This window comes from Amphiprion ocellaris, chromosome 22 (assembly GCF_022539595.1).
Source record: "Amphiprion ocellaris isolate individual 3 ecotype Okinawa chromosome 22, ASM2253959v1, whole genome shotgun sequence".
Classification (NCBI taxonomy): Eukaryota; Metazoa; Chordata; class Actinopteri; family Pomacentridae; genus Amphiprion; species Amphiprion ocellaris.
Window position 1 is genome coordinate 8,928,186 of NC_072787.1, and position 14,393 is coordinate 8,942,578.

The window sequence follows — 14,393 nt, forward strand, 5'->3', positions numbered from 1 at the left end:
TAATGGAATATCTCCATAGGAATACAGAGGAACATTTCCAGCAACCATCACTCCTGTGTTCTAATGCTACATTGTGTTAGCTAATGGTGTTGAAAGGCTAATTGATGATTAGAAAACCCTTGTGCAATTATGTTAGCACATGAATTAAAGTTAGTTTTCATGGAAAATATGAAAATGTCTGGGTGACCCCAAACGTTTGAATGGTAGTGTATCTATATGTGTTAAAGTAGCTTGTTAGTGTAGCTAGATAAGCTGGTGTAAATAAACTGTTTGCATTCTGTTTGATTACAGGTGGATCTTAAATTTTGTGTCATATCTATATCCAGTATTTTGTAAGAAAAGCCCAGTATAGTAACTAACGCTGTCAAAGAATTGTGGTAGAGTAAAAAGTGCAACATTCCACCCCGAAAAAGTCAACTAAAAACCTAAAGTACAATGAAATAAAAAAAAATCTTCAAGTATCTCAAAAACAGCATTTGTGAACTGTGAACTCCTTGTCAAAGATCTTTATATTCTGGATCTGACTGACATACTTGATCAAATAATGAATATATATCTCTCCTCTGTCCTGATTTTGTTGCTTGGAGAATGTTTTTATTGTTCTCCAAGGGTTTTTAAGACATTTTGCCATGAGACAGCAGGAACAGCTCAGGCACACTCAAACAGAGCCAGATCATCTTTAATGCTAACGGTAACATCTTTGATTCTCTTGATATGACGAGTCAGTCCAGAGGTGGCAGCTGACATCAACCTGAGCTGCTGCAGTGGTTCCCAATTTATTTGGCTTGTGATCTCTTAAAATAAGGCAACTTTGAGCTTTAGCAAAAAAAGAAAATTCCGTTTCATTTGTACAAGGCAGTCACCCAGGTCTTCTATAGAAAGTCTGTTTAGTCAGTACCGATCAGTTTGCCATAAGAAGGAACGAGGCCACAACAGAACAGTAATGATGCAAACACTGTTCAGTGTCAGTGATACCAACAGAGGAATCAGAAATGACAAGCGGTGTCTGGGCTGGCAGGTCCTGGTGTTACACTGCCCTCTACTGGTTCATAAAAGGAGGATTCACATTGTGTTCACATACAACAATTGATTCCATTCATTTACCACATAACTGTATAAACGAGTCAGTGCTCTGATATCAACCTTTCAAAGTTTATTTCTAAAATAGTTCTTCATATCACAAAAAGTCCTCAAAATGCAGACTAGGATCTGTATAGAAACTGTACACAGAGCAAGGCACTATACACTGAAGGATTTCAAAATCAGAGACATCCAGTCATCATCACTCTGCCTTTAGTCAACACCACTGTTCTTCCTATCTGACATCCTGAAACAATAATGACTTTAAACACATTCAAAAAAAAAAGCTGCTTCAGTTCATTTGTAAATGGCAAACGGTGATCTGTACAGCAGGAGAAGTTCTGCAACTTCCAGTATTTATCAATATATGACACAAACCTCTGTGACAATAATTATACACTTTATTTCATTATTTTTTGAATATCTGAGAAGTTTTTAAAAATTCCTATATAGATTTGATATAAATATAAATTATTTATAATGCACAGACAAACATACATGTATAGCAGAGAGTTTGATGTGGCGTTTGCCCAACAGGCTGACAGACCTGATTCCTATGGATGGCTTTAAGGCTGACAGCATAAGGACACTGGCTATCCTGCATATCGTACATATATACATACATTAACAGAGTGAATTTAATGAAGCACTATTAGCACATTCACTCAGAGGCGCAACCTACCACATTTGTCTCCTTTTTATTACAACCAAAATGTCAACACAGAGTGCAGATGTGAGGGAAGTGTGCATCACAAGAAGCTGGTACACCTCTGTCCCACACCTCCAGAGCCCCTCTTGTTATTAACATTAACTTCCCACTAAACTCAGGAGGAGCAACCCCTGTCTAAACAACATCCTGGTGGTGTTTTTCTGATGACTCCAGCAGTTCTCAGTTTCAGCTGTTTAGAAAAGTCCTTTAGCTTTCTTCAAGCTCACTTGCTTCCAGCTGGGCAAACCACCGTACTCTTCTCTGCTCATCTGCAGAGCTTTCTGTGGGAGCAGGCGTACAACACAATCAACATCAAGTACAAGTCACATGATAGTCTGCTGTACATTTTCAAACCAGTCAATCAAACCTGCAGCCTGCAGGGCGACGGAGCAACCTGAGAACACACTCATGCATCAGTGAGATTAAAAACACAGACTTGTTCTCTAGTTAAAATGTTTCAAAGTTGACAAAGTGCTCAAATCTCCAGGATTCAGTTCACACACTTGTGGATTACAGGTCAGCATGCTGAACAAATGAGAGATGTTAGATTAGAAAAAAAAAACGGTTAGAAAGTGAAAGAAAACAGATTTTAGGTGAGACAGTTGAACAAGGAGGAAGGATTTATGCAACCTCTGGATCCTCCATGCTCAAGTCGGACGACTCACCTGCCCAAAAGCCCCTACACCCTGCAGGGTGGGAGGAATGAAACAGACGAGTTCACAGAGACAAGACGATGGAGAGATGATGTGATTAAAGACACATATGTGGACATCAAAGAGAGAGAAAAGGAAATGAGGGGTGAACAAGAAGAACAATCTAAAATTCCGAGCTATCAATACTTAATAATAGAGAAGTCAGGATAAAGCTGCAGCAGATATTTAGTTAAAACACAGCAGTGAGTCACGCTGCTGTACAAGGTGACATGTTCCTTCATTATCACAGTCTAAATAAACATACTGCAGTTTATATGCACTCCCACATACAGCATCCTGCTGACAGAAATACAACAAATGTCTGCCAATCCTCCTCACTCCTGTCTGAGTAACATTTAAAAAAACTACAGTTCCCGGCTATTTCTTTGTAAAGGTGCTGAAACTTGCAAAATAAGGAACTGTGTGCCTGTCATCATTATTATCAGTGGACTGAAAGCCTGAGATAGGGAAGAGGCAATAAGAGACAGACTAGTACAGTGTAACAAACACTACTCCATAATTTACAGCAGCATCTGTTTTTTTTTACCTTTTGAGGGCAAATTTGCAGGTCATGAAACCAAAACAATAAATTGAAAAACACTAAAATGATCTCAAGTGTAACTCTCTACTGGTTCATCTCTACAAGTGATGAATTGAGCAACTGCTAAGTCAACTTTAACTCTCTGAATGCTAAAGGACATATACTATTTATAAAAGCCAGAAACTACAAAAACAGTAAGAACCATTGGATTTTCAATGTTTTGACAGAAATTGCATGAAGGTATAGAGTTAAAATGATGTATCACTGTTAAACTATTTGGAAATGTTCTTCTAATAATGTTTTCTCTTGTGGGTCAGTATATTAGTGTCTGTCATGTACGTCTGCATCATTTATCAAGTGCTAAAAGGAAACCAAGGAGCTGTACAGTAACATCAGAGAGTCTGCAGGCTCTTACCTCAAAGTCCTCATCTGACAGGTAGACTTCCAGGCGAAGAGGATCCACTCCTTCAGGCAGCGGCCGGGCTAGAAGGTCTGCCAGGGGGTACGTGGTCTTACACAGCCGGGCCAACACATCCTCCACCAGGATAATCTGATTACACACTTCCGCCTCCTGAGAGCACAGACGCACGCAATTTATTTTTGAATGCAAAAACACAGAGTCGATAAAGGTTTCCACCTAAAGCAATCTGTATGCACGTCTACGTATTTGTGTTTTAGTACAGAGTGTGAGTGAAACCTGACAGCCTTGTGCAGATAGAGAGCAATACAGATTTCTATGAGATTATGGAGCTGGGAGAACTCAGATCATATGATTTGAGCCACATACCCTCTCAGTAATCTCGGCGATGTCCTCTCTGTGCTCCCAGCTGGGAAACATATTGGTGAAGGTGAGCGGCTCTAGACCTGCATGGATCAGATACGATTTGGGAGGCTTCTTCTCATTCTTTTCTGGAAAAATAAAACAAATATAACGTTTCAGAACAGCAGTTTGAGATTTCCTTTTTTTTGGTATATTTCAATTGTTACACTAGTTTTGAAGTTCATTTCTGAGAAATCACTGAAAATTCTCCTCAAGAATCAAACAAAAACTTAACAGTGGTAGTAGAGAACATATGTGTTGTATGTGTTTTGTAATGGTAAAGAACAAAGAGGAGTACCTCTGCAGTACTGCAGCACTGTCTCCATGGCACACTTCCTATCTGAGTCCCAGCGGATTCGAGCTGAGCCAGTGCTTTCACTGTCCTGAGGCCACCAGCCCTGCCACAGGTACACCTCATGGTGGTTGTCCACCAGGAACAGGGCTGATCATTCAGGAGAAAAAGCAAAATGATGACATTAGTTTTGGATTTGGAGAAAGAGGACATTTTTTGCAGAAAGTGGACTCCCATGTGAAGGTTTACAAGTTCACATCTGTTTGTAGTTCTTTAGATTACTGCAAAACAGACTGAACAGACTGATTATTTCTGTCTGAGTCATCAGACAGAAATAATCTCTCTGAGCCTGCTGGTTATGATTCACTGTAGAATCTTACACTAAAGTAACAATGAACTTATTTGAATAGTTCGGGGGAGCTTCTGTTTGAAATTAAAATGAAGTGTTTAACAGGCAACCACGTTCACTGTCTCCATAATAATCAGAGAAAGTCGTCCCTTTTGGTTCCACACCAAGATGATAAAAATGATCCTGAAGAAAACTTTATCTCAGTTTTTACCTGCCAAACCAGCTGAGTCAACATGTAGCTTTAGAACTGTTCAAACCTTTTCTGAGTCCCTCTCTACAGACTGTTTCTCTAAAAGCCACACAAGTTCACAACATACACCTAGTTGCTGGACTTTGGATGTAACTGATAAGGTCAATCTAGATGAAATTTCCAATTATAAATGTTTGTGTACTAGTCAACAGTGTGCAAAAGAACTGACCAAATAAAATGGCTACAACAAATAGACTTTAAATATACATATTTAGAATGTCACCTCATGTTAATTTCAGCTCACTCAGGAATGAGATGAAAAGATTTGTGCTGCAGACACAACAACAGTCCTCTGTTCTGACTGGATCAGATCCTGGCAGTGAGCATGTTCAAGGTTGTCTGAGCCCAGCCGAGTGTACAAACATTAAAGCACTGCTTAAAGTGCTTTTGTTCAGTGTTCTTGGCTTCTAAATTGTCTCTAGCTCCAAATGGCACTGGGTTGCTAGGACAACATTATACTTACACAGTGTCGAGAAAAACTATTCAACCCCCTCGGACGTTTTCACACAACATTGATTTTAAAATGTGAAAGATTTTTAAAGTTGAAAGTGGTCAATTTAATGTGGCATTCAGACGAGAATTTACAAAAAAAAAAGTCACACGTCAGCAGTTTTCTTCAACATAATGTCAATTAAATAACAATATAAAAAAAAAGAATAGTGATGACATAATTTAGATTTATTACTCTGCCCAGGAGTCGGAGCCTCAGTGAAGTTATGTAACCATTGGCGCTGGTCTGTCTGTCTGCTTGTCTGTTCACAACATTACTCAAAAACGGACTAATGAAATTGGCTGAAATTTTCAGGGAAGATCAGAAATGACACAAGGACCAAGTGATTAGATTTTGGCAGTGATGCGGCTTATAGTCTGGATCCCTGGATTTGTTAAAGATTTCTGTATCATTGCAAGATAGCGGCATGGCATCACTGTAACCATGACAAGAAGTAAACACTATGTCAGCTGCCTGCTGACGATCACATGATTGTGATCCTACTACGAATCCACCACTGAGGACTTACCGGGACGAATTCTCACCACCTGCTACATATTTAGGTCACACGATCCGGTATCCGTACATGCCTGTGCTCAGTGCAAGGTCATTTTGTTTGTGGGTACATCCATATTAAATGGCCACATTCTATGTTGCTGTGATTTCTGCCATGATTTTTTTCAAGTTTTCAGCAGTCTGTAATAATATGATGACTGAGCAGACTTGGTGGAGTGCTGCGCTCTCAGAGTGCTTGTCTAGTTTATATTTGTCTCTATTACTTAGATTTACTTTATATATCTTTTAGTGTCCAGCCGGTCTAATCAAACGTAACAGAAATACAAAGTAAATAAGTAACATCAAATAAAATAATAAAAGCACCAACAATGTCATCTCCAATTAAGGAAAAAGAACAAGTGGAAGAAATTTAAATATAGGGTGAAACCATAAAAACAACAGTAAAAATAGTAGCAGATACACACACACACATATGGATGAATGAATAAACAAATCAATGGAAATAGAGAATAAAACAAATAAAATAAATAAAATAGACAGCATTACATGACATTTATGACAACCCAGAGTTCAGACCAGGATACAGAGTAGTCTTCCACACCTCTCTGCAGTTTCCTCATAGCTGTCACCCTCCAGGAATTCAGTTAGCTTTATTGAGACTGTGTCTGTCCCCCGACCACCAAAATTCAATAAATTAAACAAATCAAATTAGTGGTGGGACGCGATTAAAAAATTTAATCTAATTAATTACAGGCTTTGTAATTAATTAATGGCAATTAATTGCAGTTTTGTCAAATAGCAATATTTGACACAATGAAGTTTTTCCAATTCTAATAAAATTGTGGTTGACAGTTGAATCAATGAATAGACATATACATGTTTATAACTTAAAATTTATTTTAAAAAAGGAAAATGGGACATATAGAAAAAAGTGATTTTGATGACTTGAAGCCTGAATTTAGTTGTTTTTTCCACTGTATGGCACATAAAATCAGCATAAGTAGTTCAAGGAGCTTCAGAAAGTTGAAAATCCAGAGATTCATTTTGTTTTCATCTTTTCTGGGTCTGATAAATGGTGTAATTTTGATGGCTCTTTTTAGAGGAATATACATTTTTATTTATGTAATTTTTTATAAACAAAAAGTTTATAATTAAGTTATTAAAAGAGATATTTTTGGTGTTTAGGCTATTCCTCCTCCAAGGAGGCAGAGCCTCAACGGAGTAAAAACTTAAACCACAAACATGTTTCATTTCTATTTATCTGCATTTTTCATCTGTCTGCTACATTCACAGATTACTGCAAATCTAAGTGCAATTATAGCGATTTTATTCAACATTTTAAGACTTTCTGTAAATTCAAGCACTGTCTAGAAAAGTGGTCTATTATGGGATGGGCTACACCGTTAGCCGTTAGCATGACTCGTAGCTAACGTTAGCTCTGGTGCTAACAGCAACATGTTTTACATTGAGGTGATACCGTCGGCTTGAAGTGACGCAGTGATCAGAAAACTCTTTGTTGTACAATTTGCACACAACCAGGCTTTTATCCAAGCTGCCATCAGGAAGATTTTTAAAAGGAAACTTTCTGCCCAACAAGCTCAATCTTGTCTTCCTTCATTTTTCACCAGTGCCTGACTTCACTCAGTGCTTCCTGTGCTTCTTTTTCATGGCTACAAACAGACTCCAGGTTCATTACCGCCACCTACTGGGCTGGAGTGTTCATCAGAGTTACCGGTGTGGCAGAAATGAGGGAACTGAGGAGGGTGCAATTAATTGCGCTATTATTTTTAACGCGTTATTTTCGCGGTAATTTATTAGTAGTAACCATAAAGTAACCATAAAAATCTAATAAAAAAATAATACAACTATTTCAACTGAGCAAAGAAACAGGACAATTAAATGTGGTCTGTTAAATATTAGATCTCTCTCATCTAAATCTCTGTTAGTAAATGATTTGATAACTGATCACCAGATTGATTTGTTCTGTTTGACTGAAACTTGGTTGCAGCAGGAAGAATATGTTAGTCTAAATGAATCAACTCCTACTAGTCATACTGTCATGTTCCTCCAATCACAGGCTGAGGAGGAGGAGTGGCAGCAATTTACCTCTCTAGCTTAAAAATGAACCAGAGACCTAAACCTAGTTACAGTTCATTTGAAAATCTTACTCTCAGTCTCTCTCATCCAGATTTGAAAGCTCAGAAACCAGTTTTATTTGTTGTTGTATATCGTCCTCCTGCTCCTTACTCTGAGTTTTTAATCTCAATTCTCAGACTTTTTATCTGATTTAGTGCTCAGCTCAGATAAAGTCATTATTGTGGGTGACTTTAACATTCATGTTGACGTGGACAGTGACAGCCTTACGACTGCTTTTAATTCAATATTAGACTCAATTGGGTTTTCTCAACATGTAAATAAACCAACTCATAGTTTTAATCACACCCTTGACCTCGTTCTGACTTATGGCATAGAAATCGAACAGTTAACAGTATTTCGGCAGAACCCTCTTCTTTCTGACCATTTTATGATAACATTTCAATTTCACAACAATAGATTGTATAGGAGTTAAGAATAAATATCATTACAGTAGATGTCTGTCTGACAATTCAGTGACTAAATTTAAGGAAATAATACCCTCTCTATTTAGTTCAGCACCACTTACTGATATAATGGAAGGGAAATATTATAATTTTACCCCCACAGAAGTGGATTATATTGTTAATAATGCTGCAGCCTCACTGCGTACAACACTTGATAGTGTTGCACCTGTAAAAAAGAAAGTTCTATCTCAGAGAGGACCTGCTCCTTGGTATAATTCCCAGCTGCGGACTTTAAAGCAGGCGTCCCGAAAGCTGGAAAGGAAGTGGTACTCCACTAATTTAGAGGAAGTTTATGCAGCTTGGAAAAATAGTCTAGTAATTTATAAAAAAGCTCTTCGTAATGCCAGGACAAGATATTATTCATCTTTAATAGAGGAAAACAAGAACAATCCCAGGTTTCTCTTCAGCACTGTAGCCAGGCTGACAAAGAGTCAGAGCTCTGTTGAACCTTGTATTCCTTTAGCTCTGAGCAATAACGACTTCATGAGCTTCTTTACAAATAAAATTATTACGATTAGAGAAAAAATTAATCTGGCCCTTCCTGCAAATGTCACAGATGTATCATCGAGTACAGATGCTTTAGAATTGGCTGTAAGACCAGATGGATATTTAGAATTTTTCACTCCCATACATCTCTCTGAACTAATTTCAATAGTCTCTACATCCAAACCATCAACATGACTAACTAGACTGACGGTCATCTCTGACTTTCTTGACTGGTGTGGGCTAAACCATCTGCAGCTCAACGCCAGTAAGACGAAGGAGATGACCTCAGCAGGAGGAGGACATCCCAGACTGCACCGGTGAACATCCAGGGTTTGGACATTGAGATGGTGGACACATACAAATACCTGGGTGTTCACCTCAACAATAAACTGGACTGGACACATAACACAGAGGTCCTGTACAAGAAGGGCCAAAGTCGTCTCCACCTGCTGAGGAGACTGAGGTCCTTTGGAGTGTGCAGGACTCTGCTCAGGACATTTTACGACTCTGTGGTAGCATCTGCTATCTTCTATGCAGTGGTTTGCTGGGGAGCGGGGAGCACTGAAAGGGACAGAAAGAGGCTGAACAGAAGGTCAGGAGGACTGGTTCTGTCCTGGACTGTTCCCTGGACTCCACAGAGGAGGTGGGTGAGAGAAGGATGCTGGCAAAGCTCACATCCATCATGGACAATCCCTCTCACCCACTGCATGACACTGTGGGGTCTTTAAGCAGCTCCTTCAGCAGCAGACTGAGACATCCACCCTGCAAGAAGGAGCGCTATCGCAGGTCCTTCATCCCATCTGCTATAAGATCAGCATCACTGGCTGATGTTAACATAAACTGGACTCATATCATTACCACCCCAAACCATAAAATTTGAACAGACATTCTTGCACTGCTACATCTTTGCACTTTTTAAACTTATTTTTTTAAGCCACTTTATATTGCATTGTCTTACAGTGTGTCACTACTGCACTATTTCATCCTCAGTTCTCATCCCTGTACATATTGTAAATATTATTACTACTGTTCTATTATTATTTTATTTCTATTGCTACGTCTATTGCTACATAAGCTGCTGTAACAATGTGAATTTCCCCTGGCGTGGGGAGAAATAAAGGACTTATCTTTAATTAATTCCTCAATGTTAGATGTGATTAATCTCTCTCTAGTAACAGGCTATGTACCACAAGCTTTTAAGGTTGCTGTAATCAAACCTTTACTTAAAAAGCCCACTCCAGATCCAGATGTTTTAGCTAACTATAGACCAATTTCCAACCTCCCATTTCTCTCTAAAATTCTGGAAAGAACAGTTGCAAATCAATTATGTGAACATTTACAAAGGAATAGCTTGTTTGAAGAGTTTCAGTCAGGCTTCAGAGTGCATCATAGCACAGAAACAGCTCTGGTGAAAGTTACTAATGACCTTCTCATAGCGTCAGATAATGGACTGGTCTCTATATTTATTTTGTTGGACCTTAGTGCGGCATTCAATACAATCGACCACAAACTTTTATTACAATGACTAGAACATTGTATTGGCATTAAAGGGACAGCACTCGACTGGTTTAAATCCTACTTATCAGACAGGTTCCAGTTTGTGCATGTCAACAATGACTCTTCTGCGCATACTAGGGTTAATCATGGAGTTCCTCAGGCTTCTGTCTTAGGACCAATACTGTTCACATTATACATGCTTCCCTTAGGCAATATTATTAGGAAGCACTGTATTAATTTCCATTGTTACGCTGACGACACTCAATTGTATTTATCTATGAAGCCAGACGAAACTAATCAGCTAGCCAGACTGCAAGATTGTCTTAAGGACATAAAGACCTGGATGACCTATAATTTCTTACTACTAAATTCAGACAAGACTGAAGTCATTGTATTTGGCCCCAAACATCTTAGAAATTTGCTTTCAAAGCATATAGTTACTCTGGATGGCATTACATTGGCCTCCAGTACTACTGTGAGGAACCTTGAGGTTATCTTTGACCAGGACATGTCCTTTAACTGACACATAAAACAAATCTATCGGACTTCCTTTTTCCACCTGAGAAATATTGTAAAAATCAGGAACATCCTGTCTCAGAGTGATGCAGAAAAACTAGTCCATGCATTTGTTACTTCTAGGTTTGGCTATTGTAATTCCTTAGTGCTGGGCGATATGACGATACATATCGTGAGAACGATAGAAAAGTGTCTATCGTGCCATTTCTCTTCTATCGTTTCTAACCTAATTTTATCAATTATTACAGCAAATATATAATTAAATAGCCTGAGGTTTTTTTCACTGTTAAAAGGGTGTTTTCCTTGCCGCTGTCGCCTTTTGGCTTGCTCTGGGGGTCAGGCATATGAGTTCTGTAAAGCGTCTTGAGACAATTTGACTGTAATTGGCGCTACATAAATAAAATTGAATTGAATTGAACTGAATTACATATATGCAAGTCTGCAAAAACAGGTTTAAAGAAGTGATTTAATCAAAGACACTGAGTCAGAGAGCCTTCTCTTTTCAGACAGGTTACTCCAAAGCTGATGGGCTCTGACTGCAAAAGCTCTGTCACCCTTAAATTTCAGCCTCAACTTCTAAACAGTCGGAAGGGCCTCATCTGAGAATCTAAGGCTACGAACAGGCTCATACGGGCTCAGCATTTCTGCTAAATAACTAGGGGCCAGACCCTTATTAACTTTAAAAGCGATCAATAAAATCTTAAAATCAATTCTAAAACATACAGGGAGCCAGTGGAGTGAAGCCAGGATTGGGGTGATGTGATGTCATCTGTTAAACCCAGTAAGAAGCTGAGCTGCTGCTTTGGTTGACACCAGAGTGGAGGAAGACTATTGCGCAGGATTAATGGTGAAAGCAAGAAAAAGGGAAAACTTCCAAGTGAGGTGAATATTTTTTATGGACACTTTACCTGTGAAATTTTAGCACACACCGAAGAAGTCACGTCAGTCATCTGATGCAGCATCACTAAGCAGTGTGGATTCAAACAAATACAGTTTACAGAAGGGTTCATATTTTGTCCTGCCAGAGGGCCAGCTTTACCAAACTTTGGGATGTATATTCCGTACACATTAATGTTGCCACAGTCAGAAAATGCACCAACACAATGACTTGTCAGATGTGTGTGTTTACCGGGCTGGGAAGCTGCATACAGGTCCTCCTGAAGAAAAGGCATAGAGTTGATCTGCTTGGGGTCTCTGGCTGGGTAGAGAAACTCCACAGCTACAAACTCTCCTGAGCTGCTGCTCAGCTGGTACAGACGAGGAGTGAAGTTAAACCTGCCGGGATCTGAGGGTCAAAGTTAAAATAAAGACACTGGTAAAATCATCCCATTCACAGTCTGCAATGGTGCATCTTACAATGGTTGTGTCTTTTACTATACAATTTGGGGATCCTTGTACTCGAATACTACCTTACAGTTGTACTACACAACATTTAAAAGGGAAATACTGCAGCACTCCACTACATTTACTTGACAGTTAGTTTATTAGTTACTTGACAGAACAGCATTTTCCATAAAATGACACATGATAAATTGGTAGATTACAATGCATTGCTGATAATAAAATCAGTCTTTTCCGAATCTCTAAATTTCCATTTCTACAGTGTTCCAGTGGTTTTGCTTAAATAACTGCTCAAGCCCTCAAATGGTAATCCAATATTTCACAAATACCGGAAAGATTACAGAAAACACAAAAAAATATTTATCTGAACACAGTTTTTTCTTCAGGTTCTCTTCTATTAAAATTCTCCCAGCCCATAACATTTGTCTGCTGACCTTTGATGGGGCCCAAGCCCTAGGCTGGAAACCACTGGACTAAACTAGTATATAAATCATTTGAAATGAGTGTATTAATCACAGGAACTCACAAAAACCAACAAGAAGAAAAAAGAAAACGGGATGTGCGGACCGTGTGTGTAGGTGTGTGTGTAGATGTGTGTGTGTGTGTGTACAGGTGGATTCATTTGCACGCACAGAAAGACTACACATGGAATATCAAAGTACAGTGTAAGCAGAAAAAGGTGAGCAGGTGAGACTGGGTTTGGATCAGAATAAGGTAAGATGACTTTATTATATATCACAATGTAAAGGTAAGAGGAAGGCCTGGTGGAGGTGGTGATCAGGGTTCTGCTGGATCAGACCTGGGGTCCGAGCCCCTCCAGGGGAGGCGCCAGAGATCTGAGGGGGGGGCGCAAAGCTTTGTCTGCTCTGAGGCTGTGATGTTATAAAAAATAGATTTTTACATTCTGGATAAAATCAGAGTAACAGACTCACTGTGTCATCACAAGTCTACCTATAAAACATTTTAAAAACACATTTATTTGGTCTTTCTTCAAAAATCCTTTGCTACTTCGATGGCCACACTTCCTTGACCTTTCAACTTCTCTCCACGCTTTCTTCAGGTTGGCTCGCTAGTTCATCCCGATTCATTAATTTGTGTGCAGTTGGAAAATTATTGATGGAAACGGTGTCTGAAAAACGCAAAACGGGTGAAGATTCATCTGTACCTAAAAACTCCGGCTATACCTCGAGAGTTACCTTAAATTTGGTTTTATTAAAGGACAAAACAGAATTGTGCTATTTGTGGTGAAATGCTCGCAAATGACAGCATGAAACCAGCGAATTACGGCGACGTCAGGAAATAAAACACAGTTCGGTAAAGTCGGAAAGATATTCACAATTTCGGACTTCCGGCATCAATAACTCATTAAATATACGTTGTCTAAACATAAACGATGCCTCTTTTCCATCGTTGTAAGGTAGACAATGTGCTACAAGCCCAGTTTAATCAAAAGTAGCTGTCATTCAAGCTGCAGAAATAACATTGGTGTCTATGAGCAGCCGGCTGTGTGACGAGTGAACAGGGACCGTCTGCAAAATGCAAAACTGCTGCAAACAGCGAAGAGACACAAATATTCAACAAATTTACTGCAGCCAGCAACTGACTCCTGCTGGTCATACTACAACTCTTGGTTTGATTTTTTTTTTTTTTTTTCCATAATTTTAAGGATTTTTTTAGTTAAAAAAAAAAAAAATCAATAACTTAACTCTTATGCATTGTAGTGTCACCAAGTTTACTGCAGCCAGCAACTGACTCCTGCTGGTCATACTACAACTCTTGGTTTGATTTTTTTTTTTTTTTTTCATAATTTTAAGGATTTTTTTAGTTAAAAAAAAAAAAATCAATAACTTAACTCTTATGCATTGTAGTGTCACCAAATTTACTGCAGCCAGCAACTGACTCCTGCTGGTCATACTACAAATCTTGGTTTGATATTGAATTTTTTTCCCATAATTTTCAGGATTTTTTATAGTAAAAAAAAAAAAAATCCATAACTTAACTCTTATGCATTGTAGTGTCAACAAATTTACTGCAGCCATAAACTCTCTCCTCCTCGTCATAGTACAACTCTTGGTTTGATATAAATTATATATATATTTTTTTCATAATTTTAGGGAATTTTCTATTAGCAATACAATTCAATAACTTCCCTCTTATGTTTTGTACTGTACTTATGGGGGGGGGGCTGGGGTGCAGCTTATAGTGGGGAACAGG

The 14,393-nt window shown here is 38.7% G+C and overlaps 1 protein-coding gene across 21 annotated transcripts in view; it reads right to left on the reverse strand.

Moving 5' to 3' along the window:
- Nucleotides 1-1,138: 1,138 nt before the first annotated feature.
- svila (supervillin a) overlaps nucleotides 1,139-14,393 on the reverse strand; it is a 125,391-nt gene continuing 112,136 nt past the window's right edge. For 17 of the 21 annotated variants that reach the window (XM_055006924.1, XM_055006925.1, XM_055006913.1 and 14 more), the window contains 6 exons: nucleotides 11,968-12,123; nucleotides 4,141-4,284; nucleotides 3,810-3,931; nucleotides 3,438-3,593; nucleotides 2,455-2,475; nucleotides 1,139-2,070 (listed from right to left, as the gene is read on the reverse strand). In XM_055006924.1, the coding sequence (XP_054862899.1) occupies nucleotides 1,984-2,070; nucleotides 2,455-2,475; nucleotides 3,438-3,593; nucleotides 3,810-3,931; nucleotides 4,141-4,284; nucleotides 11,968-12,123 (686 nt within the window). In that variant the 3' untranslated portion in view covers nucleotides 1,139-1,983. The remainder of the gene's footprint in view (nucleotides 2,071-2,454; nucleotides 2,476-3,437; nucleotides 3,594-3,809; nucleotides 3,932-4,140; nucleotides 4,285-11,967; nucleotides 12,124-14,393) is intronic. The other 4 variants (XM_055006910.1, XM_055006912.1, XM_055006923.1 and 1 more) reach the window with 1 other exon arrangement.